Source organism: Panthera uncia (genome assembly GCF_023721935.1).
Source record: "Panthera uncia isolate 11264 chromosome A3 unlocalized genomic scaffold, Puncia_PCG_1.0 HiC_scaffold_11, whole genome shotgun sequence".
Lineage (NCBI taxonomy): Eukaryota > Metazoa > Chordata > Mammalia > Carnivora > Felidae > Panthera > Panthera uncia.
This window is the reverse complement of record NW_026057578.1, coordinates 21,409,718-21,426,435: the sequence shown is the minus strand read 5'-3', so window position 1 is coordinate 21,426,435 and position 16,718 is coordinate 21,409,718. Positions and strand designations below refer to the sequence as shown.

The following is a 16,718-nucleotide window of genomic DNA, read 5'->3' as shown; positions in this document are numbered from 1 at the left end:
GGAGATGTGATCACCAACAGTTTCTTTGTCAGTAATAGTTGGAGGCATTGGACAATACACTTTGAGCCAGCACTGTCCTAAAAAATACAAAGGGAGCCGAAAAAAGAGCCACATAGGTAATTTACATTTTCTACTAACCACGGTTAAGACGTGAAAAGAAACGGGTAAATTAATTTTATATTTTATTTGACCCAATATATTCAAAATATAATTTCAACATGTAATCAATATGTCTTAGAAATCCAGTGTGTATTTTATTTACATTTATGGCACATTTCAATTCCGACTAGTGTATTTCAAGCCCTCGGTAGCCACATGTGGTTAGCGGGTATAGAACTGGATAGTGCAGTTCTATGCCTCAGTTTCCTTATCTGTGAAACGGGGATAAAATTGGCTAGGTCACTGGAAGGAGAGCACCTGTGAAACACTCAGCACTCCGCCCTGCACATAGGCGGCGCCCAATAAATCTTGGCTCCTTTCCGTCTTTTCCCTCGCCGCCCCGCCCCCTTCAAGTCTCCGCCTCCTTTCCCCGCCCCCTCCAGGCTCCGGGCGGAAGCAGTACCGTCGCAAATGCAGCGCGCTTTACGGTGGCGTTGCCTTTTCCCGCAGTGTGGCCAGGTTGCGTGTCACAAGAACTTTCAGCTCATTGGCTCTGCGGCCCGCTCTTGGCGCTTTACGGCGGTGTGGCTGGAGCCCCTGCGGAGGGGGCCGCGTTTTGGGCGTGAGTGGAGGGAACCCGAGTAGCAGGTGTTGGCGGGGCCTGAAACCATGGACGTGGGCGAACTTCTGAGCTACCAGGTATGTGGGACGAGGAGGGCCGGCGAGCCGTCCCCTCACCCGGGAAGCGGTCGCGTGGTCGGGGAACCAGAGCCCCTTTATCTCACCTCCTCACCTCCTCTCACCTCTGTCCCCGGCCCGAGTCCCCTCACTTCTCATGCCACCGGCTACTCTTTTCACTTTACTCCCCCGAGACTTTCCTGGGCGCTTTCAGTTCATTCCTTCTTAGAGCCCAGGCCCCTCCCTCTCAACTCCAGTCTGGGCCTCTTCTCACCCTCCCCTGCTCCGGGGCCTGGCTCCCTTCAACTCTTCTGAAGGCCCCGGACCATCTTCACAACCATCTTCCTTCAACTCTCTCTTGTCCCCCGTCTTTGAGTTGTTGGTGGTGGTGGGAGGGCCCTGGTCTTTCCTGCATTTGAGCCCCGGCTTCTCCACTGACTGGCCCTGTGGGTTTTGGACAAGTCGTTTTGCCCTCTTGGAGCGTTAGTTTTTGTATATATGAAACGGAGACAGTAATAACTTCCTAGTAGGGTTGTTTGAGGACTATATTAACTATTGGGTGTGAAAGCTGGTTTTAAAGTGTAAAAGCTGTGTTAACTGCTGTTGTTGGGAGATGTTTGGAATTCTAGCATGGGATGGGACTCTAGGGATCTTGTTTTCCCTGCTCAGGCGACTTAGTGGGAGACGGTGGCCCAGAGGGCAGAAAGGACTTACCGAGAGTCACTCAACACGTACGAGCTGGTATTAGAGCTAAGGTCTCCTGGCTCCCAGTTCAAAGGTTTCCCCCTCTTTGACTTTCTAAAGAGGTCCCGTATAGTTGTTCATATGGCTATTAAACACTTGAAACGGAGCTAGTATGAATTGAAAAGTACTCTAGGTGTAAAGTCACACTGAATTTTGAAGATTCATGTGAGAAATAACATTTTTAAACCGATTCTATGATCTTATTGATCAAATCAATTACCTTGATTATTGATTATGTTGATTAATCATATGCGTAATCGGTGACATAAAATTATATTTAAGATAAATTTTACCTGTTTCTGTTGATTTTTTTAATGTAGCTATTAGCCTTTTAAAATTAAAATTTACATATATAACTGGTCTTTATTCCCATTGGACAGCTCTGTAGTAGAGAACAGGTGATTAAGAGCCATGAGTCTGGAGCCGCATGTCTCTTGGAGTCTGTTTTGCTACTAACTGGCTGCTGTAACCTTGAACAAAATACTTAATCTCTCTATGCCTTGTTTTCCTTATTTGTAAATGGGGGCAAAGATGGTACCTACCACATAAGCCTGTTGCAAAGTGCTTAGGCCAATGCTTGTCAAAGTGTGAAGGTTCAGGAAACGCTAGCAATCATATTCACGCCACTCCCTCAGCCAGTATACAAAGAATGGACCTTCAAGACTGTAGACATTGTAGAAAAGAGCTCATAAGCAATGGGAGATAAATAGCCAAGAGATTTCTCTCTTTAAGACAGTTATTGAACCAGAAAGAAGAAAGGAAGTGGGAGGGTTGTCTGTTTGAGAGTTGTAGAATGGCTAGTCCATTGACTCAGAATATTAAAGCTAGAAGAGGTTCATTCATTTGCTCAAAAAACATGTATTGAATGCCTACTGTATAATGCACCAAATCCTCTGACGATAAGGCATTAAAGGAAACAGACAAGGTTCTTGCTTTTGTGGAGCCTGTAGTCTGGTAGGGAAGTAGCAAGATAATGGGTCAATAAACATTCAGATTCTGATAGGTGCTTTGAAGGGTAAGCAGGGTATGTGGTAGAACTGTGCTGTTTGGTGTGGTCACCTGTCACGGGGCACCTGTGACTACTGAACACTTGAAATGTGTTGGAATTGAGATCTGTATGTGTAAAGTTGGAATTGAGATCTGCTGTATATGTAAAGTACACATTGGATTTCCAAGACTTAGTATGAAAAAACTAATATATATTAATACTTTTTATATTGATTCCATATTGAGATATAATACTTTAGATATATAGGCTTAAAGAAAATATATTATATTAAAATTAATGTTACTTTTTGAAAACTTTTTAAATGTGACTACTAGAAAATTTAAAGTTATATATGTGGCTCATTTGTGGCTTTCAGTATATTTTTATTAGACAGTGCTGCTAAAGAATATAGCCCCTGGCAGTAGGAGACAGGACCTGTTACCTTTGGTAATATGGTCTGGGAAGGACCGTGAGGAATGGATGTTAAAAGGACTGAAGGTTGAGAAGGAGCCAATCATGGAAAAGGGCAGAATGATCAAGGCAGAAGGAAGGGCAGGTATGGGGACTATAAGGTAGAAGCTGGTGTAGCCTGTTAGAAGACCAGGAAGAGGACCGATGTAGCTGGAACGTGGGTGAACAGGAGAATGGCAGGTGATGGATAAGAGATGTAGGCAGACGACAGACTATGTAGGCCTTCCTATAGGCCATGACAAGGAGTTGGAATTTTATTTGGAGACATGTTATAAATAACCTAATGCACCCCACTTGTTTACATATAGAAAGCGAACCCCATTCTGGTAAAGCACTTCCCTGAGGTTGTGGGCTAAGGGGGTGGCAGAGTTGAAACCAGAATCCTGATCTTATTTTCAACCCTGTTCATTCCCCACGTGCACTATTCATGCGTGCCGTTTCCTTTCTGTAAGATTGATGTGCACTCCTCCTGTTCCTAAAAGATGGTACAGTCTGGAATCTAGTCCATAATCAATCAAATGCACCCATCCTCTTGTGGCAATGCGTGAGGATCATTTGAATTAATGGATGCAAAAGCTCTTCAAAAACAGTAACATTTTATAGATATGCAAGATGCATTACTTACCTGTGTGATCTCTCAAAGTCTTTATAACAACCCTACGAAGAAGGTACTGTTTTTAACCTTGGTTGTACAGACGAGGGAACTGAGGCGCAAAAAAGCACCTACCTCATAGTTGAAGCTCTTAATGACTGTGCTGGACTGCTGCCTACTCTGTGCCTGATGCTGAACTAAAGTGCTTCCCGATGAGTTCTTACAGTTAATTCTCGACATGCCTTTTGAGGGGGGTGGTATGCCTATTTTATAGAAAAGAAAACTCAAGCGAGGGAGGTCAGTTACCTGCTCAAAGACAGTCGGTAAGAAGCAAAGCCAGAACTAGAACCAAATGAATACCCAAATCTAGTTTTCCATTTTGTCTTCAGAGTTTTAAAAACTTTAAAAATTGAAGTATGGTATACATATAGAAGAATGTAGTATAGAAAAATTTAAATGCCGTGGATTATAGTTACGATTTACAAAGTGGACTCAATGTGACCACTGAAGTTCGTTTCTCCGGGACATGTTGTTTGATTTGAACGTCCCCACCCCTAGAGTTTGATTCAGTGCCTCCTGTGGGACCTTAGAATTTGCATTTCTTTTTTTTTTTTAATTTTTTTTACACTTTTTAATGTTTATTTATTTTTGAGACAGAGAGAGACAGAGCATGAATGGGGGAGGGGCAGAGAGAGAGGGAGACACAGAATCGGAAGCAGGCTCCAGGCTCTGAGCCATCAGCCCAGAGCCTGATGCGGGGCTCGAACTCACGAACCGTGAGATCGTGACCTGAGCTGAAGTCGGACGCTCAACCGACTGAGCCACCCAGGCGCCCCAATGTTGATCTATTTATGAGAGAGAGAACATGAGCGGAGAGAAAGAGGAAGATGCAGAATCCGAAGTAGGCTGTAGACTCTGAGCTGTCAACGCAGAGCCTGACGTGGGGCTTGAACCCATAAATCATGAGATCCTGACCTGAGCCTAAGTCAAACACCCAACTGACTGAACCACCCAGGCACCCCAGAATTTGCATTTCTAACAAGATCTCAGGTGATGCTGAAGCAGAGGGTCCAGGGATTACGTTTTGAAACCGGTCCCTGGTCTAGAATGATCTACATTCCTTTTAAAATTTTTCTCAGTTGAGATTCTCCTCCCTTCTCATAGCCGTTAGTTTGCAGTTTTTTGAGCTTAAGTTATACTTATTCCCTGCCATCCAAGATATGGAGAGCAAATCACTTAATCTTTCTGGGCCTCAGTTTCCTCATATGCCTAATGAAGGGATTAAGTAAGTCTCTCTGAGCTCCCTTCTAACTTTAAATTCTGTGATACTAATTATTTAGGCCAAGAGCTCTAGAGATTTCAAGGGATAAAAAAAGCTTGATGTAGGAGAATGAATCGGGGCTGAAAATCTGAGAGATTTGAGTTTTAATCCTCCCTTTATCATTACTTATCTGGGTGACTCAGGACAAGTCACTTCCCCTCTCTGTATATCATTTTTTTTTAACCACCTGTAAAATGAAGGACTTGAGCCATAAGAATTCTGGTTGTTTCTTTTCCTGGAATTAAGAGATTAAGGTAAGCAAGGAAGATACGTAATGTCAAGAAAAATGCTTATTAAAAGTATTTTCATATTTTTTGGGTGCTTCCTGAATTTCATTTTTGGGGCAGCTTGGTGGGAAGATTCCAATTTTCTGCTGTGATTGGTTCTGCTAGTAATAGAGTTAGGCAGTGAGTGCCTCAGTATATGCCTTATATCCTTGACATATGTTAACTATTCATTTAAGAAGACAGGAGAATTATACAGTGTGGACAGGAGGTGGTGGAAAAAGTCTTAAAGAGGAAGCCAGTTATGTTCCCAATATGGAAATGTACTTTTTTGATACCTTCAGGCTTAGACATCTCATCAAGAAGTGTGCCCAGCAGTTCCTTGGCTGAGAAGTGTCTGCTGCATAGGCGTGTATATGAACTTCAGGGCATTCTCATTAATACTAATTCCACAGATGTCTGGGAAAAGTTCTTACCTTCCAAGTTTTGCAATAAAGAATTCACATTTAGTGCAGCTGGGCTCAGTGGGAATGACTTGCTTTGTGACATGAGAAGTGTGCTCTGTGAGGCAGATTGGGGTCAGGGACCCTTGGTTTTAGCAATACTGCAGACGCCCACTCCTCTTGTTAGCTATCAGTGATATCGTAGCATCTCCTTGGATTGCAGGAGCTTACAAGAATGTATAATCTTGCTCCTTTCCCCTTTGAAGTGAAAACATTTTAATGACAGTAAACTGACAGGAATAGTATTAAAAAGAAAGTGTTTGAGAGAAGGAAAAGTACCCTAATCTAACAAATATTTTTATATTCCCACAGTTCTTATATGCTGGATAGCTATAATCATTGTGTATATACTGTTTTGTATTCTATCTTTTTTTTTTTAATGTTTATTTATTTTTGAGAGGGAGAGAAAGAGAGAAGACAGAGCTCTAGAGGGGAAGGGCCAGAGAGAGAGGGAGACACAGAATCTGAAGCAGGCTCCGAGCTGTCAGCACAGAGCCCGATGCGGGGCTGGAACTCACGAACCGCGAGATCATGACCTGAGCCGAAGTCGGATGCTTAACCTACTGAGCCACCCAGGCGCCCCATGTATTCTATCTTTTTAACACTGCCAGAAATATTTTCTGTGTTTCTGCATAGTCTTCGTGTTATTTTTAATGTTTTCGTACCTTTTGCTAAAGCGATAGACTATTTTCCCTTAAGTTGTTCCTCTGTAATTAGAAGAATTATCTATAATTATTTTATAATTATTTGGTTTCCAGGTTTTCGTTCTTGGAGATACTCTTGCAGTGAACTTCTTTATTTGTGTGGCATTTTCCCCCTCCCACCTACCGTTAGAAATTACCATATGCCATCTCCTGTGCTAAGTATTGCATGTACAAAACTTATTAAGACATGGTCCTGGACTTTAAAGAATTCATAACCTAAGGAATGAGACAGATATTTCAACAACAAACAGTGTGAATAAAGGATTATGGGAGCATCATGGAAGGAATGATTGGATAATGCCCGGAGAAGGGGTGTATTCATGGGATGAATTTGACATGGTCACTGAAGAAAAGGGAGATGTTGGAATCTCAGCCGCGGTGAATGAATAGGAGTTCTGTGGGCAATGAAGGAGGCTGAGGAGAGTCATTCTTGACTAGGATTAGTGAGAGCAGAAGCATGGGAGTGAGATGTTCCGAGCATTGAGTCAGTGGAGGGGAGTGGCAGATGATGGTGTCCCTCGACTGCAAATACATTAAGAAACCCATAGTGCTCCTATGGAATTAGTCCTTTGTCAGTTTACGGTGCTAACAGCGTGCGTGTTCCGGTCCTACCACAATCTTGATACTGCTAGTTGTCACAATTTGATTTTTTCTCATTAATCTAGTAAGTATGTAAAGTGTTAGTTCAGATTTGCTGTAATAGGCATTTTTTTCCCCCTGTGTTTATCATTTGTGTTTCTTATCATCTGCCTCTTTCTCCACAAGGTAGTGTTGTAGTTTGTAATTGAGTTTTCCTGTTGTCATTTTTGTTGATGGTGTGGATGTAAGAAGCATTTTGGAAGCCTGAACACCTGTGCTCCTTCTGTGGCGCCCCATTTTACCTACAGCCCTGAGAATATTATCCTAATCGTGATGTTGTTTTACAGTATCGTGAAATAGGCTTTTCTTGCATGACAGTTTAGACTAGGGCTTTCACAGTTGCTTTTTGTTCGTAGCGGGACTATAAACAACAGATAAAGAGCTATTTTCATTGATATTCCCATTTCAGAGTGTTTTCTGTTTCATCTCCTGAGTGGTATTTTTCTTAAGTTTGTCCCCTATCTTTGCAGCTTCCTCATCCTCTTTCTTCCTGGTGCATTCTCTTCATACTCACAAAACACCTACTTATGTGCCTCCTTGCACATTAGGCCGTTAACTTAGACCAGCACCTAGCAGGCTGTCTCACCTATAACTGATGCTTAAAGAATGGTTGTTTAATGATTGGGTGAGTGAACCAGGACGTACCTTCAGATATGCTCTGGTTGTTTCCCTCTTATCTCGTTTGCTTGCTGACTCGTATGTCTTTGCTTTCGTGTTAGACCTCAAGAATATTTGACTCAAATATGTTACTTCAGCTTCTGAATTGCCCTCTTGCGTATCATCTCTTGCTACTCTTGCCGCAAAACCTACATTTTAAAAAGTTTTATTTTTATTTATTTTTAATTTTTGAAGTTTATTTACTTGTTTTGAGGGAGACAGAGACAGCGTGCAAGCAAGAGAGGGGCAGAGGGAGAGGGAAAGGGAAAGAGAGAGAATCTCAAGCAGGCTCCACCCTGCCCGTGCAGAGCCCAGTGTGGGGCTCAAACTCACAAAACTGTGAGATTATGACCTGAGCCGAAACCAAGAGTCAGATGGTCTACCAACTGAGCCACCCAGGTGCCCCTAAAAGTTTTATTTTGAAGTAATGTTGAATTTACAGGAAATTACAAAAATAGTAAAGAGAGTTTGAGTTTCCATTTACTCCTCACCCAGCGTCTCCTAAAGTTAACATCTTCTGTAAGCATAGTACAATGATCAAAATCAGGAAATTGACATTCATATGCCAGTAACTGAATTACAGACTTAATTCAGATGTCATTAGTTTTTTCCACTAATGCCCTTTTCCTGTTCCAGGATCCTATCCAGGATCCCGCATTGCATTTAATTGTCATTTTTGTTGTCTTGTATGATCTTGACATTTGTGAAGAGTACTGGTCAGTTGTTTTCTAGAATGTCCAAAGCCTACATTCTTGAAGGTTGACAATACCCTCTGCCAAAGATTTTCTTGAGCCTCATTACTCTTGATTTTTCATTGGAATTTGATTCTATAATCCTTTTCCTCATCCTAGATGAACTCATCCATTCTTCAATCTTTCATCACCTAGGTGTAGACAACTGTTAGCTCACTAGCCCTAGTCTAGTTTCATGTGTCTTTTGAGCATTCTGACCAGATGTTCTGGTATCACATGATTTTCTGTATCTCTACTCTTGCCCCACCACCTACCCCTGATTTTGCATTTTAGTCAGGGGTGTCTCTGTTCAGCAGATTTTAAAGAAGCTTTGGAGATACTTCTCAAAGATCAAAGACGAGGTTCTTTTCCCCATGAATCATAAGATCTTGTGAACAAAGAGGTCTAGCTCCTTTCTCAGGAGTCAGGAGGGTGTTGAGCTCTGAAAATGTTTAAGCCACACATAGCTCTTGCTCACATAGCTTGCAGTCTAAGGGGCGGGGGGCATCCCACGGATTTGAAAACGGATGATCCAGTCCACAGCGTCGTTGGCGTTATAGAAGAATGAACAAAATTGGATGGCACGGGCAGGAGCATCTCTGCTGTTGGGAAAGCTTTGCAGAGAAAGTGTTGCTTCTTCAGTCTTCTCTCTATTCCTTCCTTTCTATTTCAGCTGCCACCATTGTTGTTTAGACCATTGGGACTTTGTCAAATAAGTAGTTTTCAGTTGGTCTTACTTTTTTGTTTTTGTGGATCTTGTAGCGGCATGGTGAATGTGGGTTTATTTTCTTTATAGGCCAACAGAACTGTTTTCTCTGGTCATAGACTTCAGTCCTACCTATTTCAGCTTCCTTGGAGGTGGGTGTTATTGAGATGCCTGATTTTGGCAGTGGACTTGAAGAAGACAGCCATAACTTTCTGCAGTCTCTCACTAGGTGTCGTTTAAATTGGGGGATTGCAGGACACTGGCAAGCTCAGTCAGCGGGGCATGCGACTGTCGATCTCAGGGTTGTGAGTTTGAGCCCCGTGTTGGGTGAGAGCTTACTTAAATAAGTCCATAAATTGGGGGATTGATAAATTCAATTTATAAAGCTTACCCCAATGGAGAAGTTTACAAATGTAAAAATGACTACATTGGAGAATGTAGATGGCTCAGAGAAGCTTGTCAGCTCTATTGGAGAAAATAATTGAAAGCGTGTGCTCACTAGGTGTTAGTGTGGTGAATGAATGAACACTCACTTGGGGGTCAGACTGCCCGTGTTTGAATCCCACCTCTGCTGTTTGCCGGCTGTGTGACCTTGGGTCAGTTATTAACCTCTTCAAGCCTCAGGTCTCCATCTTTAAAATGGAGATTTTATAATAGTGTATCTCTGCCCGCCAGTAGAAAAACAAAACAGAACAAAACTCCATTTTACATCCTTTTTAAAATACAGGATTAAATAAGAGTGGGTAGTGCTAAGTAGTATAGTGCCTGACCCTTAAGTGCCCAGTAAATGTTAGCTTTTGATTTTTAATTATTGATATAATTACAAACAACACACATGCTGTAGCAAAATAAAAAGTGTTTTTTTGAATTCTGCAGAGCTGCCTCAGTATTCCCAAGGTCATTGGTCCCTTGGAGATTAAGGTTTAGAGTGCTATAAAAGGAAATGAGAACAGTTTGTCACCCACACATGCCACAGTATAGAACTGTTCTCAATAGATTAAAGCACAACCCTACTCTGCCACAGTTAGCAGTCATTGATATCAAGAATTATGTCATCAACACAGTAATTCTTTTCCCCAGGTCTCTCTAATATTGCTGAGATATCTCACTGTTCCCCTTTTCTAGTGCCAGAAATCTCATTTACAAATTACTCCTTTCTTTTTCTTTCTTTCTTTCTCTCTCCACCCCCGCAAGGTTCCTGAAGGAAGTGGTTGTTTTGGTCTGAGTCTTATATAGCTATAGAGAAATTGGAGTTAGGAGAAGGTATAGCTGAAATTCTCTTACTTTCTCCGGAGTTAGCCATTTGGTTTTAGTATTTCAGCTGAATGATTCAAAGCCGTTTTCTTTTCTGCAGTGTTCTAGGAGTGACTGATCTGAAAGTATGTTGGCCTAAACTTTAAAACCCCATCTCCATGGTGGGTTGGTAGATAGAAACTAGATTATCTTCATCCTGAGTTCAGTGAAAGATCTAGTGAGACTACCACAGTGCATTTTCATCTCTTAACTCGTTTTAGATTATCAGTTGCCTGTGAGCAGATTATCTACTTGGGCTCCTTAACCTTCCTGTCAGCTCCCCAGCAATGTCCAAAGCCATTGACTGAACTGAGAAGGTTTGAAATCAAGCAGAGAGTGTTATGATGCTTCTCTCTGAATGTGTCTGACTATATTCCAGAGGCACATATGCTCGGTTATTGAACAGTTTGGCATTATTTATGTGCTTGTTTTGTTAACACATAAACTTGAGGATTGATTACATTTTTTATTTGACCCACCTCTCTCCAGTTAAAAGCATCGGAGTTAAAATTATTTTTGGGATTTTTAATAAGCATAAACATTAACAGTACATCAGTCTTCTAGTGTATCTATCATGTTGGAATGCTATTTTCTTTGCAGCTTTGGATAAAAATAAAAGAATTGTAGCTAGAGTTTGTCCTGTTATCTTTTACTGGCCTCTTCAAACATTAATACTTCCATGGGAACAGCTAATAGCGTCTCATATTAATGATAAGGGAAATCTGAGCATTTCAAGGCTATGTAATTATTGACAGAGAAGCTGAAACATGGAATGGGAACTCTGGCCAGGAGTAGCTGTTGGGCAGAGGAAGGTAGAAATGCCAGAAAATCAACAGAATGCTAACACTTAGCAAGAAAGGAGGATAAGAAACAACATCACCATTGATGAATTGGGGGTTGTCATGGGAAGAAACCCACGTTGAGGTTTCTTTTTATTTTATTTATTTTCTTATTTTTGAGAGAGAGAGAAAGCGAGATCGAGTGCAGAAGGGCGAGGGAGAGGAAGAGAGAGAATCTTAAACGGGCTGCATGCCCAGTGGGGCTTGATCTCACGGCCCATGAGATCATGACCTTGGCCAAAGAAAAGAATTGGACACTCATCCGACTGAGCCACCAGGTGCCCTTCATATCACCGTTTTAAAAAAGGAACCTCAGCCTGGGTGGCTCAGTCGGTTAAGCATCTGGCTCTTGATTTTGGCTCAGGTCATGATCTCACAGGTTGTGAGATGAAGCCCCTCATGGGGCTCTGCGCTGACAGCGTGGAGCCTGCTTGAGCTTCTCTCTCTCTCTCTCTCTCTCTCTCTCTCTCTCTCTCAGTAAATAAACATTTAAAAAAATTTAAAAGGTGGTATGAGTTATATTGAGTTGCACTAACTCTTTTGTCTGGTGTCTTTGGAAAATGTGGTGTTCCTCATAAATAGATTTTCCAGATAGCAGAAACTTCTAAGTGGAGCGGGAGTGCTAGAATAAGAACTTTCTCTTTTTCCAGGTGGGGCAGGCATGGCATAGGGAGGGAAAGCGACTTGCCTCAGGATCCCACGTACTTGATTGATAAAATGGAGTTCAGAACGGTGCTTTTTCTGTATTTAAAACTTGAATTTTCGTTTTGTGTGGAGTTCTTTCTAAAACATAAGCATTCTTGCCATTCTCAATCGGTCAGACTGTTGTTTTCTTAGGGTCATGATTATGAACACATGTTAATTGTGCCCAGATTTCTCTTACGGTCTTTTGAGGTGTGGGAAGTTTTTAACTCCTGTATTAAAACACTTCGGAGTGTTACAGAGAGATTTTGAGTTCTTGTGCCTATTGTTCATAGTTTTTCTTCTCTTTGGTGTCAGCTCTCACTCCTTAGTGGTGTTGTTTGATAGGATAAAATAGGATAAAATCTAACCTCTGAGGCCCTTTTTGCTTTCTTTTCATGGTGTCCTGAAAAGTTGAGGTGGTTTGATGAATGAAGCGTTAGTATTCTTGGTCATCTTTGGATGAACTGTAAAATTTTAGGACTCTTAGTTACTGAAGTCTGTAACTAATACTAATCATATCAGTGTCACTTGTCTTCATTTTTCATCCAGCATTTCTTCTAGATCTCTTTGCCTACCATTTTGAAGGCTATCTCTCTTTATCTCTCTGGCTTTATCTCTCATTTCTTCTGTTCCCCTTCCCCACCCCTCCCGGGTGTGTACATCTGCTCTCTGGCTCCCAACTGCTGCTTCATCCAGAAGGACTCTGGCTGGTTGGGACTCGGGCTGCCTCATATGCTATACCCTGCCTTTGCTGGACCTTTAAGACCCAGCCTTTGGCCTCAGCCCATTGGTAATCACCATTGCTAGCCCATCTGATCCTCCTCGGAAAGGACAACTTGGGGAAGACTCTACCTGAGAGGCTTGCAGATTTTCAAGTTCTGCAACTTTGAGAGACTGCAAGTTCATCTTAGTCTTGTCTTTGCCATTGTCTCCTGATCATTCAGCAGGAGTTGATGAAGAACAAACCAGTGTTTCTAGGGCATTGTGACACATGCTGACAGTCAGGCTGTGAGCCAGTGTAGATTTTTGAGGCTTAGTAAATTTCATTTAGATTAGTGATCCATATTGAACCTTTCTTTTTTTTTCTTTGAACCTTTCTTTAATTATTCAACAGATACTTATTAACTGCCTACTAAATGGAAGTTGCTATGCTAGATACTAGGAATAGAGATGCACAAGACGTTTGCACTCCCTTGGCTTTATGGAACTTATATCCAGGGAGGCAAGGCCGACAATAAACGAGAAAAACAAATGCAAATGAATAAGAACACTCACACAAGCAAACAAATACTACACACACAAAACCAAGATAATTTCAGATATGGATATGAAGAGGGGAAATGGGCTGATAGAGTGATGGGGGAGCATCAGAAGGTTCTAGAAGGCCTCTCTGAGGAGATAACATTTGAATTGAGAACTGATTGATGAGAACGATTTGGCTACATAGAGCTGTTGGAATAGCAACATAGGCCCAGGGAAAACCAGTACGAAAGCCCTAAGGTGGGAACAAGCTTGTCATGCTTGAGGAAGGTGGCTAGAGCATGGTGAAGGAGAAAGAGACACGAAGATAAGGATAGACAGAGTCAGCTGTGGGGAGGTGGGGGAACTCTAAAATGTGTAGATTTTATTGTCAGTACAATGGGAAGCCATTAGGGGTTTTAAGCTGTGGTGTGGCACAATTTGGTTTACGTTCGAAAAGATCACTGTGTCCCCCGAATGTAAACTACATTGGAGGGGAGCAGTCTGGCCAGCTTAGATGTGCCAAGTGGGCAGAACTCACCTTTGTGCTGCAGAGGGCCATAGCTGAAGCTGTGCTCTTCCTAGGATAATTGCTTTCCCACCTAGGTGTTTTTCAGAATCTCCCAGTTCTAAACATTTAATCTATGTTGTGGCTTAATCAAGAAGCAACGCTTTCCCCGTGCCAGGCTTGGCACAGAAAATGTGGGCATGGTGTCTTTTGTTGAGCACCCTGGCCTGGAGAGAATGAAGAAAGGAGCCCCCGTGGACCTGAGGACAATGCAGCTGACCTTCAGCACCTGGTAACTTGTAGGAAGCTTTGGAATCCATAAACTTCATGTGCTTCTGCAAAACAGTTGCAGATGGTCTGGACTGATGGTTAAATATCAGTGCTGTTTTGCCCAGATCTACTGTGGCTGTCCTCTCCACGTCTGGTTTTACATTACAGCGGGCAATTAAAGGGGCACAGCTCTTTTCTGGTTGGCTTAAGGGGAAATTTCAGTTTCTGCCAGTTGTGTAAGTGACTGCAGTGAGCAGTGGCTATGAATGGCTGCTTTTTGTTTTCAGAATTAAAAAACAAAAACAAAAACAAAAACAAGCCCCCCAAAACCAACCAAACTTAAAAAGAACTCTTTCTAATGAAAGGGAATAATTGCCTTTGCTTTCTCTGCTGATTCTCCAGTGGGAGTTCTGCCGTCAGATTTGGTTGGCAGGGACTTTTTCTCCTGAGTTAGCACAGAGATCTGAATGGGCAGAGATAACACAAATTAGCAATGGTACAAGCATATCTGCAGAGGAACAGATTTCCTTCTGACCAAAGGTGCCGTTGGTGGGCACCACCCTAATTCGCACTGCATCTCTTACCACCGATGACAGGACTTTTCAGCAAATAAAAAGAATTGCTTAAGCACCACCTGAGCTGGGCAGTTTTTATAAGACTTTTGAGTTTCAAAGGCCCTCAGGCTGCTCAATCTGCCAATGTGAAGTCACTGAATATTATCTCCTTGGCTTCTTAGTGGGGACCCTGATACCTCATTTAGCATAATGAACTTGGGAAGACAAATTGTGATCTCTCTCTGTCTCTCTTCCTCTCTCCCCCCCTCCCCCCTTTTGGCCAAAGATTTCTTCTTTTATCCGCACAGAACCTACAAGGACACAGAAGGCTCCGTGGGAGAAGAAATGGTATCTGCCTTCTGGCTGACATGCCTTGTGCCAGTGGTTGCGTGCGGGTTCCATAATGAAGATTGCAAATCACTTTCCATCTTCTTGGAGCCTGTCCCATAATTAGAAGATTAAACATTTTGTTTAAATTAGTAATTTTCCCCTACCTCCTGTGTGTGCTTAAAATCATCATTAGAGCAAGATGGAGTCTGGTTGTCTGATATTGGGCCCCACGTGCTAGTTTGTGATCGTCAGCAAGAGGTTGAGGAAGTCTTACTTCAATTAGAAAAGCAGTGTTGACCATGGTTCACCTTGTGTGAGGCGGAGGCACTTGTGACCATGTGAACTTCTCGATTGCTGAGTCCAGTGAGTAGAGCTTTTCTCAGGAGTGTGACACCGAGCCTAACAGGATACTATCGGGAGGAGGGCGCAGCTGGGCTTGAAGTGTTGCCTCTGCGTTAATGGCAGATTTACCGTCACTTGAAAGATTGTGTTTATGGGGGAAAAGGGTTACTTACAGGGATGGTATGGTCCCGATTTGAAGTAAATGAAAAGCGACTCATAAAGGAGCTTTTAGAAATTGTCATACTTCCAGTGAAATATAAGAATATTTGTTTTCTCCTCCCTGTGCCACCACACCAAAAGAAAAAGACCAAAGGGCAAGGAACTGCCGGCCCACTAAGAGCTCAGCATCGTGCTATTTGATTTCTATGTGTCATTCCATTTCATCCTAAAAGCAACCCTGGGGAATCAGTATTCTTATTCCCATTTTATTGGTGAAGAAAGGAAGTTCACAGAAGTTTAGTAACTTGCCCAAAGACACGAGGAAGTAGATGGCAGAATCTTTTTCCTAACAGAGGGCTCTGGGGGATGAAGGTAGCTGAAAACCAAGAAATCCCGAGAAAACAGAATGTAGCAGAATGCTACCATCCATCCCCCAATCTCGTACCTGCCTTGAGTCTATCGTGTGTATCATTCTTACCCAATAGAACACCATACACTGGTTATCAAACCCAGGAGAGCAGAACACTGTAGGGGTTACCAATCCAGGGGAAGACTCCAGACACTTCTGCCCATTGCATCTTGGTTTTGGAGTTGCCAGTGAAAGCAGCACACAGTTAACTACTGGATGGAATGATGCTTTACTCACACAGAGAAGAGACAAAGCAAGATCAGCCCCTGGAATGCATGTCTGTCCCTCGTGGCTAGTGGGGCCCTCCCCCTTCCTCTGAAGCTGGTGCAGGGCAGTTGGCCTGCCTGCAGCCCTCTCCTGCAACAGAAGGACCCTGACCCGAAAGCTAGTGGCGTGCCTGAGGGGCACTGACGTACATGCTTAAGCAGAGCATAGGAACACTCGTGGAGCATGAAACAGAGAATGATATTGCCACACAAGGTGATAAGCCTGGCACGAGCTGTATGGGCTCCTTATCTCTTGGTAAGGAAGTGTTCCAGGCCTGAGGCCATTCTTACACAGCTGAGTGGGGCTGGAAATACTGCGTACAGGAGACTGCCTTTCCCAGCAATTCTGTATTGACATTACTTGGTTATATGTCTTTCTTCCCATTGGACTTTGAGCTCCTCGAGGGCAGTGACCAGATCAGGGCATGCTGTGTAGTAGATGCTCAATAAATGTCTCTCGACTTTGAATAAAGGAAAGAATGAGAGATGAATGAACGAATGAAGTAGTGAATCAATGATTGGTGGCCGAATTTGGTTCTCTTCTAGGTGTCTTTTTATGTTGAGACTTAGCACCTCCACAGTTGCCTGCTCTTTCTTGTCTCTTCTTTCTCTCGGTGGAGAGTGGATTAAGCTTTGTCTGTGGATGACAGTGGCCCTATCATTGCCTTAAAAACAATAGATGATCTTCATAAAAGCCCGATTCTTGGGGCGCCTGGGTGGCTCAGTCAGTTAAGTGTCTGGCTATTGATATCGGCTTAGGTCATGACT

General features: G+C 42.7%; 1 protein-coding gene across 1 annotated transcript in view; it reads left to right on the top strand.

Moving 5' to 3' along the window:
• Nucleotides 1-631: 631 nt before the first annotated feature.
• CTNNBL1 (catenin beta like 1) overlaps nt 632-16,718 on the top strand; it is a 161,402-nt gene continuing 145,315 nt past the window's right edge. The window contains exon 1 of the mRNA XM_049650816.1: nt 632-798. Within this exon, the coding sequence (XP_049506773.1) occupies nt 769-798 (30 nt within the window). The 5' untranslated portion in view covers nt 632-768. The remainder of the gene's footprint in view (nt 799-16,718) is intronic.